The 15,726-nt window shown below is 39.5% G+C and overlaps 1 protein-coding gene across 1 annotated transcript in view; it reads right to left on the bottom strand.

Annotated features, from left to right (window-relative positions):
• Window positions 1-15,726, bottom strand: part of OPHN1 (oligophrenin 1) — a 684,959-nt gene that overhangs the window by 80,472 nt on the left and 588,761 nt on the right. Inside the window, exons 22-24 of the mRNA XM_022561083.3 lie at window positions 5,917-6,082; window positions 4,781-4,831; window positions 1,014-1,055 (exon numbers count right to left, since the gene is read on the bottom strand). Coding sequence (XP_022416791.1) covers window positions 1,022-1,055; window positions 4,781-4,831; window positions 5,917-6,082 — 251 coding nt within the window. The 3' untranslated portion in view covers window positions 1,014-1,021. The remainder of the gene's footprint in view (window positions 1-1,013; window positions 1,056-4,780; window positions 4,832-5,916; window positions 6,083-15,726) is intronic.

Raw genomic sequence — 15,726 nt, 5'->3', positions numbered from 1 at the left:
AAGCCTGAACTCTAATCCCCAAAAAGTCCATAGGAGATACAGATGCCTGATACCTCTGAGATTACCCACCTTGCTGAATGGCCACTGCCTTTATGGCCCTACAATAACTCCAAACTTCCTTTTACTGAGACTTCACCTTCATAAGAGCTGATAAGAAAACGCTTATCTACCCATAGACCTCTGAGGACTGGCAGTGATATGAAGAAAAGGAAGGCTGAGGAGTACATGGAAAGCTCTGCTCCAGATACCTGGATCTGATTTACGTGTGTATTGGTTCATGTCATGCCAGCAATCTGATTGTCAATCAGAACTCCTAGTAGAGAAAGAAATTTCCATGATCTCCATGGTTCTGGTGATCTTAGTAAGTTACTTATCCCCTTTGAACCTCAGTTCCTTTATTTGTTGAGTGAAAATACATATTAACTTCCCTATTTCTGGCATTTGATATGGACTAAATGATATAATGGATGTGAAAATGCTTTGCATTAGACAAATACAAAGAACTAAGGATGAAGGTTCAAGGGGTAAGACTGAAATTGTGATTTGATCTGAAGGAATGAAGTTCCCCTACAAATACTAAGGTAGACTCTTGGGACCTGCTATAATATCAAATGAGAGGTTACTGATATTCTTATAGACCCAAAAGATGTCGGAGTTAAAAGGTTCCAAACATTTCATCTTACATATTGGGAAATTGAGGCCCAGAGAAGGAAATGTAATTGCCCCAAATTTCACAATTTAGGATTCCTAATGACCTTGATTCAAAGGCAATTTGTAAAACTATACTGTAGTTTGGCTGAGCAAGAAAGAAATGAAACTTAAAAACACAGAGAACCTCAGAATTAAAAGGCAGTAAGTTTAAGGGTCATGTAATTACAGGGTAGTGAACTGAGGCATGGAGGTGAATTCCCACCCTCTGGACCTACATGGCACTCCAGTCCTCAAAAACTCAGATCTCATAAAGAAGGTATATGTGTAACAAGGTTTTGTAATCAGGGATGGATACTACATACCTGAGGCCTCAACTCTCATCTCCAGGAAGTCTGCCTTGAGAACTGTGGGTAAAGGAGGAAAGACATTTCACTAAGACTCTAGAAATCAGAACTGGAAAGGAAAGCAAGTGGATGGGTGACCCTTCCAGGATGGTGGCAATTAGGCCATTTGAAAAATGAGGAAGTGATTCCATCCAGATGTTTCAAAACATCTCACTCCATGCTTATAGGTTGGCATACCTCTCTGCCAGATTTAGAGAGCCCAGTATCCCAGACACAAAGACATCTTTCAGGTGCCAGCACAATCCTTCGAGTGCCATACTATGGGAGGCAAGGGAAGACCAGAGGAATTGGCCAAAGGCCAAAGACTACATTCCGTGATTATCTCCAATGGGAAAAAGGCAAAGACGGAAGGCAAGTGCCTTGTGAAACATGAATCTTTCTTTGCCTTGAAGACCAAACCAGCCTCTTGATGTGCTTAGATTGGTCCTAAAGTAGCCTTGTCTGGGGATGGTTGGAGGCAAGAGACAATCCTGGAGAATCAAGCTCCATATAATTTGGCCAGAAAATCCCAGACAACAGCTTGTCCCAGGGCTATATCCTGAACATTGTTTTTCTCTTCTCTCTTAAGTCTATTAGTACCTACTCCTTGAGTGATCTTATTCCCATCCATGATTTCGATCCCCATCAAATACTGAGACCACTCCCCAAAGGTTACTATTCACATTGTAGTATATGTGAATGCCCCTATAAATTTGTACAGTGGCTGTACTTAACAGTTCTACCTCTAAACCTACGTAGATCCAGCCCCAATTACTAGTCTAAGTTGCAGTTACCCACTGGACATCTCTATCTGGATGTCCCTCAGAGTCTTCATACACACTGTGTCCAAAATTGAGCAGAGAAACTTTCCCACAAAACCTATTCCTCCATGATTAATTATTGCTACCATCTACCTAACTGCCCAAGTTAGACTTTCTTCTCTCTTAATCTTTCTCCAATGCTCCATGTTTGAAAAGTCAGCAAGGTCTTACTGAGTCTACCTCAAATCTGTCCTTTCATTCCATTCCTATTGACAGTGCCATACATCAGGACCTCATCAACTCTTGCCAGGATGATTAGCCTCCTAACTGGTCTCCCTGCCTCCAGGTTTTACTCTCCCAACTATCTTCCTCATTAACAGCAGAATGTGTGTGTGTGTGTTTTTTTCTAAAATAACTCAGGCAGCTTAGAATATGCATTGTCATGCTGAAAAGTTTTCCATGACACCCCATGGACTACAGAATAAAGACCAAACTCCTTAGTACGTCATATAAGGCATTTACAATCTGGCCCCAATCCATCTTCTTGGCCTCAACTCTAGCTAAGCTTCTTTCTTCTCACCCTCACATTCTAGCCAAAGTGGAACACTAATCACTTTGTGAACCTGCCTTGCATAAGCTATTCTGCCTTACTGAAATGTCTTCCCCTCTCTTCTCTTCTTGATGAGCCACTTCTCATTTTATTTCAAGTTTTTAATTTTTTTTAATTGTTGTATTGTAGAAGGGAGATGAATGAGAAGTGAGGTCATTCAAATGTCAGGTTACATAGAGTCAGGTGTACAAACTGGAAGCAAAAAGGGGCAGAGAAAAGGTTAAACAGATCATTTTCATTAGAGATGAGATGGGATTGACTGTGGCTAGTCTAAGAATCTTGACCAGTAGCCATCATGTAGGTGCACTGATGCAAGTGGTGGTTACAAAATTGGGGCCTAGACAGAAGGGGTGCTTTCCTTATATGGATGCTGAGTGGGAGGAACCTGTGGGTACCTAGGAAGGTGGCTTATTACATATTGGAGGACTGGCGTACCCACCTTGGCCTTACCCACAATCCTGCCAAGATGGAATCTGGGGATAAGGAACAGGATTAAATTTAGGTTCCAGAGGCCTGGAAATGGGATTGGTCAGGTTGTCCTCCAGCCTGAAGTGCCTGCTTTGACCACAGTGCCCTATGTTGCAGTTGGTCCAAGACCTCCCTGAGCACTAAATGACAAAGCCCAGGTAGTGGTTACCAATCTTTCCACACTTTCAACACTAGGTTGGCTATAGTTTCCCTATTAAAAGTCAGGCTGCCTTAAAGATTCTGTTGGACTTTGTTCATGCCTAGTACGTATCCCTCTCAATGCCTTGGTTCCCTGTCCAAAGCTACAGATCAATCCCTCACATTTTCAGTGTATTCTACCCATCTTTAAAGCCCCATCTCAGATATCACTTCCTCTAAAAAGCTTTCCTTTAGATATGCCTAGTTCATTCTGTTAATTCTAGTTTGCTTCATTCTATTTCCCCGGTATTTATTTCTCATATGGTTTATCCTAGGGAAGTTGGAAGGACCACCAGGAAGTAGGAAGTAGTCCTGCTCATAGGCAGATACTTTATTAAGAATATAAAGTATTCTCTCTCTTTCTGTTTTTCTTTTTTTCCCTCAAGCCTATCTGATTAAGCCTGCTTTAAAAATGTCCTAGGTGAAAACTTTATCTTCATTCTATCAGTAAGAGAAATCTGGGGCTTTGACCTCACTTTCATTTGTTATGGTAGAATAAATGGTAAATTATTGTCTAAGGAGAATTTGGCCTAGTCTAGAGTTCCTTGTGGCTGACTGCCAAGCAGAACTAGGGTGACCTGCTGTTCAGAATCATGTCCTGGTGAGTTGGGTCCCACAGTTTTAACTAGATGATGTCAAACCTATCCCAGCTCCAGTGCTGGTAAAGGCACATTGTTCTGCTTTTAACTGAATACCTGGAAGAGTTACACTCCTGTCACCCATCAGGAAGCACAATTTTGAACTCTCTGATAAGCAACATTGAATAAACTCACAGAAGAGTGCCTGAAGGCTAAGCAATCATTTCTCCAGGTGTTTTAGTCTAAAGGGTGCCAAATGATAGGCCTTGGAAAGCCTGTACCAGTACTTGAGGGATTTTAAAAACAAATTAACTGGAAGAAAGAAATAAAGGAAGGAAATTTAAAAAACCCAGACTCCCAGGCCCTACTCCTGGAGATTCTGTTTTAGTGGGTCTAGAGCATAAGGCAGGAATCTGTGTTCATTTTATTTTTCCTCAAAATTTTCCAGGTGATTTATATGTTCAGCCAGTTCGAAAACAACCACCTAAGTCTAATGTTTACCTCTGAAATGAGGGCTATGCTTATTCTAAGGCTGTTTATATAAGAATATTGCTTTCTATATATTCATATCTGCTGCCCTTTTAGAATATAATAGGGTCTAAATAAGTAAACTAACAAAAAAATTAGACCTACATCGAGCATAAAGTTTTTGCAATACCACTTGGCATGTGAGTACTCTATGTATGTGTGAGAGAGAGAGGAGAAAGAGAGAAAGAGATGGAAAGACAGAGTCAGAGAGGCAGAGACAACAGATACAGAGATAGACAAAGAAAGAGAGACATGGAGAGAGACAGAAAAAGAGTCAAAGAGGTAGGGAAACAGAGACATAAGTAGAAAAACATAAGGAGAGACACAAACAGACTGAGAATTACAGAGACAGAGAAACAGTGTGCGAGAGACAAATGGACAAGAGTGACAAAGGCAGAGAGACACACAGTTATAGAGACAAAGACAGAGACACAGGGAGACAGAGAGACAATGTTGGGGGAGAGAAAGGAACAAACACAGACAGAGAGAAAGAGACAGAGCTACAGAGAAACAAAAGTACAATGTTAAGAGAGCAAATGACATGCTCATGATACATTTATTAAAAAGTTATTTGGTTTCATTTCTGTCACCTGCATCTCTTACCTTCCTGTTTTCCGGGAAGCTATTTCAAAGAACCTGGTCCTGGAAGCCACCCTGCAAAGAGAAGCCAACCAAGTCCCATGAGTTGCTCTGGAATATGTGTGGGAACCAATGGCCAATGGAAAGGAAAAGAAAATATAAACCAGATAGGCCACCAATGCCAGGCTCTGCCTTAGCTTGCAAAGCATCTGGGTCTGAGGAAAAACCCAAGTATCAGAATGTGAAATGGCTCAGAGACCATAGGCACCCCCAAGGCTATGGCTGATACTCTTTGCTTCCCCTTGGCTCAGAATGATCTAAGTATGTTGCCCATTCAGATTACTCTTGGGAGAAATAAGTGAAACAAGTTCTTGGTTTCAGAGTATAATTTTTGACATTTTGCAAATACACTTAGCTAATTAGTCCAAACAGTAGAGGCTCTGTTTTTTTTATTTCCTCAATTTTGCAATTATGGAAAACAAGAGACACAAGAAAAAGGAACACTAGGAGGCAGGATACTGAGAGGGGTCCCAGGCACTGGCTGAGGAGAGGCCGGCCAGGCTAGTTTTGTGGCCAAGAAAAGCTGGTCCCTGAGAGTTGCTGTGGCCCCACCTTAGCTGCTCTATCCCTGATTCCTTGGCTTACAGGCCAGACTCAGGAAGGCCAGTTGGATAATAGCTCTGCTACTACCCTGTAAGAGGCTCTCTGGAGAATCTGAGTCATTTTGGAAGATTTTTAAAAATCATACCTTCTCTTTAAAAAAAAAAGCTTCAAAGCACACGTAAAATGACCAAATCTGTTCATTAAATTACTTTTAAAACCAGTAGTAATAATAAGAAAAAAAATTTACAGAGGCAAAGAAGCATGAAAGCAGCTGGTAATCTTATCACCCTAGAGAGATCAGGGAGACTAAGAAAAATGGGTCTCCTATCGGGTACCAAGATTTAAACACCTCAGCTTTAGGAAAAATCTCCCAGCTTTAAGTGTTGCGTAGAACGCTCCAAACAGAGCTGGTCTGCGACAGTCCCCTACACTATGAAGTGAACGATACCCTGGAGTTGTGCATTGTACACCCTTCACAACCATAATGGTGATCCTGAAAGCATTCTTAGTGGTCTAAGGTGGACTTTAGGTCAAGGTTGAAAAACAACTCTACTTACACAGACGATGGGATTTCCCCTGCATTGCCAGTCACTATATCTGGCTTTGGTTCGGGTTTCTGGGTAGTAGTTGCCCGGCAGGGAGGATCTGGAGGCCTCACTGGGGGTCGGATGATGGTTGGCTTTTCTCCTGGAGGCCGAACTATGCTGAAACTGTCAGAGTCTCCTGGAAAAGAGAACAACAAGAACTTGGACAGTGAGCCAAATGGAACACTACTCCTCAGCAGGTACCCAATATTGCAGCTATCATGGCCACCTCCCTTGGTCCCCATTTCTTTTTGGTAACTAACAACTCTGGATTAAAAAATATATTCTTCCAGAAGCTGTCCCTTCAGAAAGTCTATGTTTGAACCTCATCTCTGGACCTTCACATTTGTGTGACCTAGGGTATGTCACATCAATTTGCTCAGTCTCAGTTTCCTCAACCATATAATCAAGACTAAAAATATATTATCTTACAGAGACATTGAGAGGATTTACTTGGGTAGTAATATGTTTAGTACTGTCACTGGCACATAGCAGGTGCTTAGTCAATGTTTGATGATAAATTTGTTATATTCATCATCACCAAAAATGAGTCTATTTTCACTTAAGCCTTGACTATTGTGGCAGTCTCCTAGCTCACCTTTCTGCCTCTATGTCTCTAGTTTCCAGGTCACTCAGTACAAAATAAATACACATAATTTTTTAATAAAATGATTCTGGCAGGAATATAGTGAAACATATGCATGCACACACTGCTGGGGGCACTGTACACTGGGCTTATTCTAACTAGGTAGCCATCAATAATTCTGGAACAGAGTATCATACACCAGAGGGCAGACAGCAGAAGCAAGAAGAACTACAGTCCTGCAGACTGTGGAACAAAAAACACATTCACAGAAAGATAGACAAGATGAAAAGGCAGAGGGCTATATACCAGATGAAGGACCAAGATTAAACCCCAGAAAAATAACTAAACTAAGTGGAGATAGGCAACCTTCCAGAAAAAGAATTCAGAATAATGATAGTGAAGATGATCCAGGACCACGGAAAAAGAATGGAGGCAAAGATCAAGAAGATGCAAAAAATGTTTAACAAAGACCTAGAAAAATTAAAGAACAAACAAACAGAGATGAACAATACAATAACCAAAATGAAAACTACACAAGAAGGAATCAATAGCAGAATAACTGAGGCAGGAGAACGGATAAGTGACCTGGAAGGCAGAATGGAGGAATTCACTGCTACGGAACAGACTAAAGAAAAAAGAATGAAAAGAAATGAAGACAGCCTAAGAGACCTCAGGGACAACATTAAACGCAACAACATTCGCACTATAGGGATTCCAGAAGCAGAAGAGAGAGAGAAAGGACCAGAGAACATATTTGAAGAGATTATAGTCGAAAACTTCCCTAACATGGGAAAGGAAATAGCCACCCAAGTCCAGGAAGAGCAGTGAGTCCCATACAGGATAAACTCAATGAGAAACACGCCAAAACTCATAGTAATCAAATTGGCAAAAACTAAAGACAAAGAAAAATTATTGAAAGCAGCAAGGGAAAAGCGACAAATAACACAAGAAACTCCCATAAGGTTAACAGCTGATTTCTCAGCAGAAACTCTACAAGCCAGAAGGGAATGGCATGACATATTTAAAGTGATGAAAGGGAAGAACCTACAATCAAGATTACTCTACACGGCAAGGATCTCATTCAGATTCGACGGAGAAATCAAAAGCTTTACAGACAAGCAAAAGCTAAGAGAATTTAGCACCACCAAACCAGCTCTGCAACAAATGCTAAAGGAACTTCTCTAAGTGGGAAACACAAGAGAAGAAAAGAACCTACAAAAACAAACCCAAAACAATTAAGAAAATGGTCATAGGAACATACATATTGATAATTACCTTAAACGTGGATGGATTAAATGCTCCAACCAAAAGACACGTGCTTGCTGAATGGGTACAAAAACAAGACCCATATATATGATGTCTACAAGAGACCCACTTCAGACCTAGGGACACATACAGACTGAAAGTGAGGGGATGGAAAAAGATATTCCATGCAAATGGCAATCAAAAGAAAGCTGGAGTAGCTGTACTCATATCAGATAAAATAGACTTGAAAATAAAGAATGTTACAAGAGACAAGGAAGGACACTATATAATGATCAAGGGATCAATCCAAGAAGAAGATATAACAATTATAAATATATATGCACCCAACATAGGAGCACCTCAATACATAAGGCAACAGCTAACAGCTATAAAAGAGGAAATTGACAGTAACACAATAATAGTGGCGGACTTTAACACCTCACTTACACCAATGGACAGATCATCCAAAATGAAAATAAATAAGGAAACAGAAGCTTTAAATGACACAACAGACCAGATCGATTTAATTGATATTTACAGGACATTCCATCCAAAAACAGCAGATTACACTTTCTTCTCAAGTGCGCACAGAACATTCTCCAGGATAGATCACATCTTGGGTCCTAAATCAAGCCTCAGTAAAGTTAAGAAAATTGAAATCACATCAAGCATCTTTTCTGAACCACAACGCTATGAGATTAGAAATGAATTACAGGGAAAAAAACGTAAAAAACACAAACACATGGAGGCTAAACAATACATTACTAAACAACCAAGAGATCACTGAAGAAATCAAAGAGGAAATAAAAAAATACCTAGAGACAAATGATAATGAAAACACAATGATCCAAAACCTATGGGATGCAGCAAAAGCAGTTCTAAGAGGGAAGTTTATAGCTATACAAGCCTACCTCAAGACACAAGAAAAATCTCAAGTAAACAATCTAACGTTACACTTAAAGCAACTAGAGGAAGAAGAACAAACAAAGCCCAAAGATAGCAAAAGGAAAGAAATCATAAAGATCAGAGCAGAAATAAATGAAATAGGAACAAAGTAAACAATAGCAAAGATCAATAAAACTAAAAGCTGGTTCATTGAGAAAATAAACAAAATTGATAAACCATTAGCCAGACTTATCAAGAAAAAGACGGAAAGGACTCAAATCAATAAAATTAGAAATGAAAAAGGAGAAGTTACAACAGACACCTCAGAAATACAAAGCATCCTAAGAGACCACTACAAGCAAATCTCTGCCAATAAAACGGACAACCTGAAAGAAATGGACAAATTCTTAGAAAGGTATAACCTTCCAAGACTGAACCAGGAAGAAACAGAAAATATGAACAGACCAATCACAAGTATTGAAATTGAAACTGTGATTAAAAATCTTCCAATATGGACTTCCGTGGTGGTGCAGTGGTTGAGAGTCCACCTGCCGATGCAGGGGACGCGGGTTCATGCCCTGGTCTGGGAGGATCCCACATGCTGTGGAGCAGCTGGGCCGGTGGGCCATGGCCGCTGGGCCTGCGCGTCCGGAGCCTCTGCTCTGCAGAGGGAGGGGCCACAGCAGTGAGAAGCCTGCATACCACAAAAAAAAAATCTTCCAACAAACAAAAGTCCAGGACCAGATGGCTTCAGAGGTGAATTCTATCAAACATTTAGAGAAGAGATAACACCCATTCTTCTCAAACTCTTCCAAAAAATTGCAGAGGAAGGAACACTCCCAAACTCATTCTATGAGGCCACCATCACCCTGAAACCAAAATCAGACAAAGATACTACAAAAAAAGAAAATTACAGACCAGTATCACTGATGAATATAGATGCAATAATCGTCAACAAAATACTAGCAAACAGAATCCAACAACACATTAAAAGGATCATAAACAATGATCAAGTGGGATTTATCCCAGGGATGCAAGGATTCTTCGATATACGCAAATCAATCAATGTGAAAAACCATATTAACAAACTGAAGAATAAAAACCATATGATCATCCCAATAGATGCAGAAAAAGCTTTTGACAAAATTCAAACCCATTTATGATAAAAACTCTCCAGAAAGTAGGCATAGAGGGAACCTACCTCAACATAATAAAGGCCATATATGACAAACCCACAGCCAACATCATTCTCAATGGTGAAAAATTGAAAGCATTTCCTCTAAGATCAGGAATGAGACAAGGATGTCCACTCTCACCACTACTATTCAACATAGTTTTGGAAGTCCTAGCCATGGCAATAAGAGAAGTAAAAGAAATAAAATGAATACAAATTGGAAAAGAAGAAGTATAACTGTCACTGTTTGCAGATGACATGATACTATACATAGAGAATCTTAAAGATGCCACCAGAAGACTACTAGAGCTAATTAATGAATTTGGTAAAGTTGCAGGATACAAAATTAATGCACAGAAATCTCTTGCATTCCTATACACTAATGATGCAAAATCTGGAAGAGAAATTATGGAAACACTCCCATTTACCATTGCAACAAAAAGAATAAAATACCTTGGAATAAACCTACCTAGGGAGACAAAAGACCTGTATGCAGAAAACTATAAGACACTGATGAAAGAAATGAAAGATGATACCAACAGATGGAGAGATATACCATGTTCTTGGATTGGAAGAAACAATATTGTGAAAATGACTATACTGCCCAAAGCAACCTAGAGATTCAATGCAATGCCTATCAAATTACCAATGGCATTTATTATGGAACTAGAACAAATCATCTTAAAATTTGTATGGAGACACAAAAGACCCCGAATAGCCAAAGCATTCTTGAGGGAAAAAAACGCAGCTGGAGGAATCAGACTCCCTGACTTCAGGCTATACTACAAAACTACAGTAATCAAGACAATATGGTACTGGCACAAAAACAGAAACATAGATCAATGGAACAAGATAGAAAGCCCAGAGATAAACCCATGCACCTACGGTCAACTAATCTATGACAAAGGAGGCAAAGATATACAATGGAGAAAAGACAGTCTCTTCAGTAAGTGTTGTTGGGAAAACTGGACAGCTACATGTAAAAGAATGAAATTAGAACACTCCCTAACACCATACACAAAAATAAATTCAAAATGTATTAGACACCTAAATGTAAGACCGGACACTATAAAACTCTTAAGAAGAAAACATAGGAAGAACAGTCTTTGACAAATAACAGCAAGATCTTTTTTGATCCACCTCCTAGAGTAATAGAAATAAAACCAAAAATAAACAAATGGGACCTAATGAAACTTCAAAGCTTTTATACAGCAAAGGAAACCATAAACAAGATGAAAAGACAACCCTCAGAATGGGAGAATATATTTGCAAACGAATCAACGGACAAAGGATTAATCTCCAAAATATATAAACAGCTCATGCAGCTCAATATTAAAGAAACAAACAACCGAATCCAAAAATGGGGAGAAGACCTTAAATAGACATTTCTCTAAAGAAGACATACAGATGGCCAAGAAGCACATGAGGAGCTGCTCAACATTACTAATTATTAGAGAAATGCAAATCAAAACTACACTGAGGTATCACCTCACACCATTTAGAATGGGCATCATCAGAAAATCTACAAACAACAAATGTTGGAGAGGGTGTGGAGAAAAGGGAACCCTCTTGCACTGCTGGCGGGAATGTAAATTGATACAGCCACTATGGAGAACAGTATGGAGGTTCCTTAAAAACTAAAAATAGATTTACCATATGATCCAGCAGTCCCACTACTGGGCATATACCCAGAGAAAACCATAATTCAAAAAGACACATGCAACCAATGTTCATTGCAGCACTATTTACAATAGCCAGGTCATGGAAGCAACCTAAATGCCCATCGACAGACGAATGGATAAAGAAGATGTGGTACATATATACAATGGAATATTACTCAGCCATAAAAAGGAACGAATTTGAATCATTTGTTGAGACGTGGACGGATCTAGAGAGTGTCATACAGAGTGAAGTAAGTCAGAAAGAGAAAAACAAATATCGTATATTAACACATGTATGTGGAACCTAGAAAAGTTGTACAGATGAGCCGGTTTGCAGAGCAGAAGTTGAGACACAAATGTAGAGAACAGACGTATGGACACCAAGTGGGGAAAACTGCGGTGGGGTGGGGATGGTGGTGTGCTGAATTGGGCGATTGGGATTGACATGTATATACTGATGTGTATAAAATTGATGACTAAGAAGAACCTGCAGTATAAAAAAACAACAAAAACAAAACAAAACAAAACAAAAAGAATTCTGGAACAATGTGAATGAAATGCAAAATAATATATATGAGACAGTTCATACTCATTGATCCAGTTGATCCACTTTGGGGAACAGGCCCGAAGAAATTAACTCTAAAGAAAAAAAATAAGGAAAACAAGTAGCACATAAACATGCTTCTTAACAGCAAAAATTCAGACCCAACCACAAAGGCTGATAAACAAACAATTCAATTCTTACAAGTATTTAACCGATACATATTATGCATGAAATGACAAGGATTTAGGCTAGGTCAAAAAATGGATTCATATAAAATAATATTAAGTGAAAAAAAGTCCACAAAAAATGTTCATGGCCTGATGAACACCATCTGGAAATAGACACGTTTGCAACTATGCAAGGGTGTTAGTAGATCTTGATATTCATTCAATTTTTGTCAGTAAACCTTGATATTCATTGTTTTCTTCTACAAAACTTTTTAAGGTAAATGTAAAAAATATTAACTTTAATCCATATAATACTGTTGTAAGATTTACCTTAAGTATTTCCACACTGTATTTCTTCTCCTTAAAGATTTTCTCAGTGACTATAAAATGTACAGGATAAGTTCAAACTCCTTAACATAAATTCAAGGCCCTCTATGAGCTGGTCCCAAATTATTAAACCAGGTACTAGTGCTAGACTTTAAATACCAGCTCTACTTTTGTTAAACTGGTCTCCTCACTGGCCCTATCAAAGCAGCAAGCCCTTGACTCTTCTAGATGAGACAGTATGGTACAGTGTGGAAAGTAAGTCTGGAGTTGGGCAGACCCTGCTTTCAGGCCTTGTTCTGCGACTTCCAAACTGTGGGACCCTGTGCAGTTATTTCAACTCTTTGACTATCAAGGTATTCATCTGGGAAATGGATATAATAACCCGTCCTCACAAGCTGGTTGTAAGGACTAAATTAGATGGCTTTTAGAGAATACCTAGCATGTAGCAGGGATAAGTAAGTGTTAGACTCTGTTCTGCTTCTTTCCCGATATATGTCCCTGTTCTCATGTCTTACCTGTACTGTAACTACCCCTAAACAGTCAGCTCAAATCTCAATCCTCTGAACACTTGAGCTGGCATTGGTAATTTCCATCCATGTAAGCACTCATGAAGTACTTATATATTGCTCCATGGGGTTTTTTAATTCCTCCAGCTAGTCATTCTGGTGAGGCAGACAGATATGAAAAAAGATAACGATAATACAGTGTGATTGGTGTTCTAATGGAGGTATGAACCAAGTACTATTCATTTACACACTAGGCTGTATCTTACATTTCTGGACATGCCATTCCCCTTAGCACCAGGTCGGGTACACAGAATTGCAGCTAAAGAGTGACCAAAATAATAATAATAATCCAATTTTTCTAACACATTATAATAGTCAAAGCACTCTCCCAATTAACTATTTGATGTTCACAATAAGCTTGGGAGGAAAGAATAGCAGATGGGTCTTATCTTTGCCATTTTATAGAGAAGGAAACTAAGGTTCGGAAAGGTGAACTCACTCACCCGCAATCATATAGTTAGGTAAGTGGTAGAGTGAGGACTAAAACTCATATCTCCTGTTTCTGCATCCACTTTTCTTCCCAGTGTCTGCTGTTTTGTTGTTATTAGTAGTAATATAAAAAGTTATAAATGACAATAATAATGGTAATGGTAATAAAATAACTGGTAAAAAACTTTAGCTACCTTTTTATTGAACACCTGCTCTGTTCCAGGTACTATGATAATATACTCAGTACTTTATGCATATATTCTCATTTAACATTGGCCCTAACCCTGAAAGACAAGAAGCATTATGCCTGTTCTACAGTTGAGGAAACAGAAACACAGAGATGAGAAGTATAACCCCATAGTTAACTGGCAATAGATTCAGGTCCATCTGCTTTCCAAAGCCCAAGTGGTCAGAAGTACCAATGATTTTCAACCTTGGCTATACATTGGGAACATTGAAATTATACAGTACTGGGGACCCATCCCCAGAGACCCTAGTTTAATTGATTGGGGTAGCACCTTGGTATGGGTATTTTTAAAAGCTCCCCAGGTGATGCTATGTATAGCCAGAGTTGAGAACCACTAGGCCACATGATGCTGCTTGCTCACTGCAGATCGGATTATAACAGCTGACAATGCTGTTCCATTTCTACTGGTCACTGGAGGAGGTATTGGATAGGAAGCATATGCTACAGTCAGAGCCAGAAAACATTTCTACCTGAAGCTGTGTCCACCCTAAGGCTACTGTTTCCTTTGGTGAGAGAACCAGATGACTCCCCCTGAAATATGAAACCCATTCATTTCCCAGTTGCAGCCACATCCAAATAGACATCAACCCAAGGCCTCAGAAAACAAATGTCATCAGCCTTGCATCCTCCTAGGCTCTTTATTGGGTGCTGCAAATTGATGATTCATTTTAAGTCAAACTTTGAAGTAGTAGCAATGGGCTTTCTTGTTTGAAAGACCCCAATGTTGTTCTCTCCTGCCTCTAATTTGCGACAGTATAGCCACAGTGTCAAACTGAGGAGGCAGGGATGGAAGAGTAATAATAACTGGGAGTCAAAAGACCTAGATTCCAGTCTTAATACTAAAACTAACTTGCTGTGTGAGCTTGAGCAGATCACTTCCCTACCTGTACAATGTGAACTTGGACTATTTTCCAGATCAGTAGGTCCATGATATAAGTCTATAGGCCTATATCTCTCCCCGCTGACTTTTATATGCTACAGTGGAATACTCTAGAAGTCAGTTCTGATCATGTACCTAACCAGCTTGAAAAAAATCTCCAGATAGAAAGGTAGATAGATACTAGATTTAGATTTCACAGCTCCCTGTTGCCTGCAGAATAAACTCAAACATTTTTTAACCTGGAATTCACTACCTTCTTCCACCTGGCCTCAACTGATGTTTCTGGTCTAACTTTCCACCCTTCCTCTTTACATATCCCATAGTCCACAGAAACAGTATTATTTCTTGTTCCACGTACACATCCTACAATTAATCATTTCTTTCCTAGATGCCCTTTACCCCTTCTAATATGCCCAAATTTGCATCATCTATTAAGATTCAGCTTAAGTGCCACATCTCTTAGAAGCCTAATATGCTCCAAGTTGCTTTCTCTTACTCTTACAGCACCAACCACCTTGTACTTTGAATCAGGGCTCTTTGTTTTGGTGGCTCTATCTCCCCTATTAAAATGGAGCAACCTGAGAGCTAGATCTAAGTGGGATTCCTCTCTGCATTCACCAGGGGCCCAAGTAAATTGCTTTGCATGTAACTGGTATTCAATAAATACTCATTGAGAAAAGAAAAACGCAGTTCAGTCCATTAGAAGGACAACGGAAAAAGCTTTCCCTTTTGAAGTCCCCATTTGTGCCATCTGTGACAAACACAAACATGATATACCCAAATTTCAGGGCTATTCTAAAATCTAAATTGAAAGGTGTTCAATAGACTGAGTGTTCCTTGAGGGCTTTTGTGCCTGGCCTTATGCTCTCACAACAGATGCAGACAAATGATTTGACATTGACTTTGCCATCCAGGGGCTTAAAACTGAGTTGGAGAATGAAGTCATACTCATGGGAAATAAGCATGAATACAGTAACTCAGCATCCACAATTAAAGGGTCAAAGTTGGGTGCCAAAAGAAGTGAGGTAAGGGAGAGTTCCCTCAGGCAGAATTGTCAAAAGGCTTCATGGAG

Source organism: Delphinapterus leucas, chromosome X, assembly GCF_059928025.1.
Source record: "Delphinapterus leucas isolate spDelLeu-1000000601 "Yukka" chromosome X, BTC_Dleu_Yukka2, whole genome shotgun sequence".
NCBI classification, from domain to species: domain Eukaryota; kingdom Metazoa; phylum Chordata; class Mammalia; order Artiodactyla; family Monodontidae; genus Delphinapterus; species Delphinapterus leucas.
This window is presented reverse-complemented; position numbering and strand designations above follow the sequence as displayed.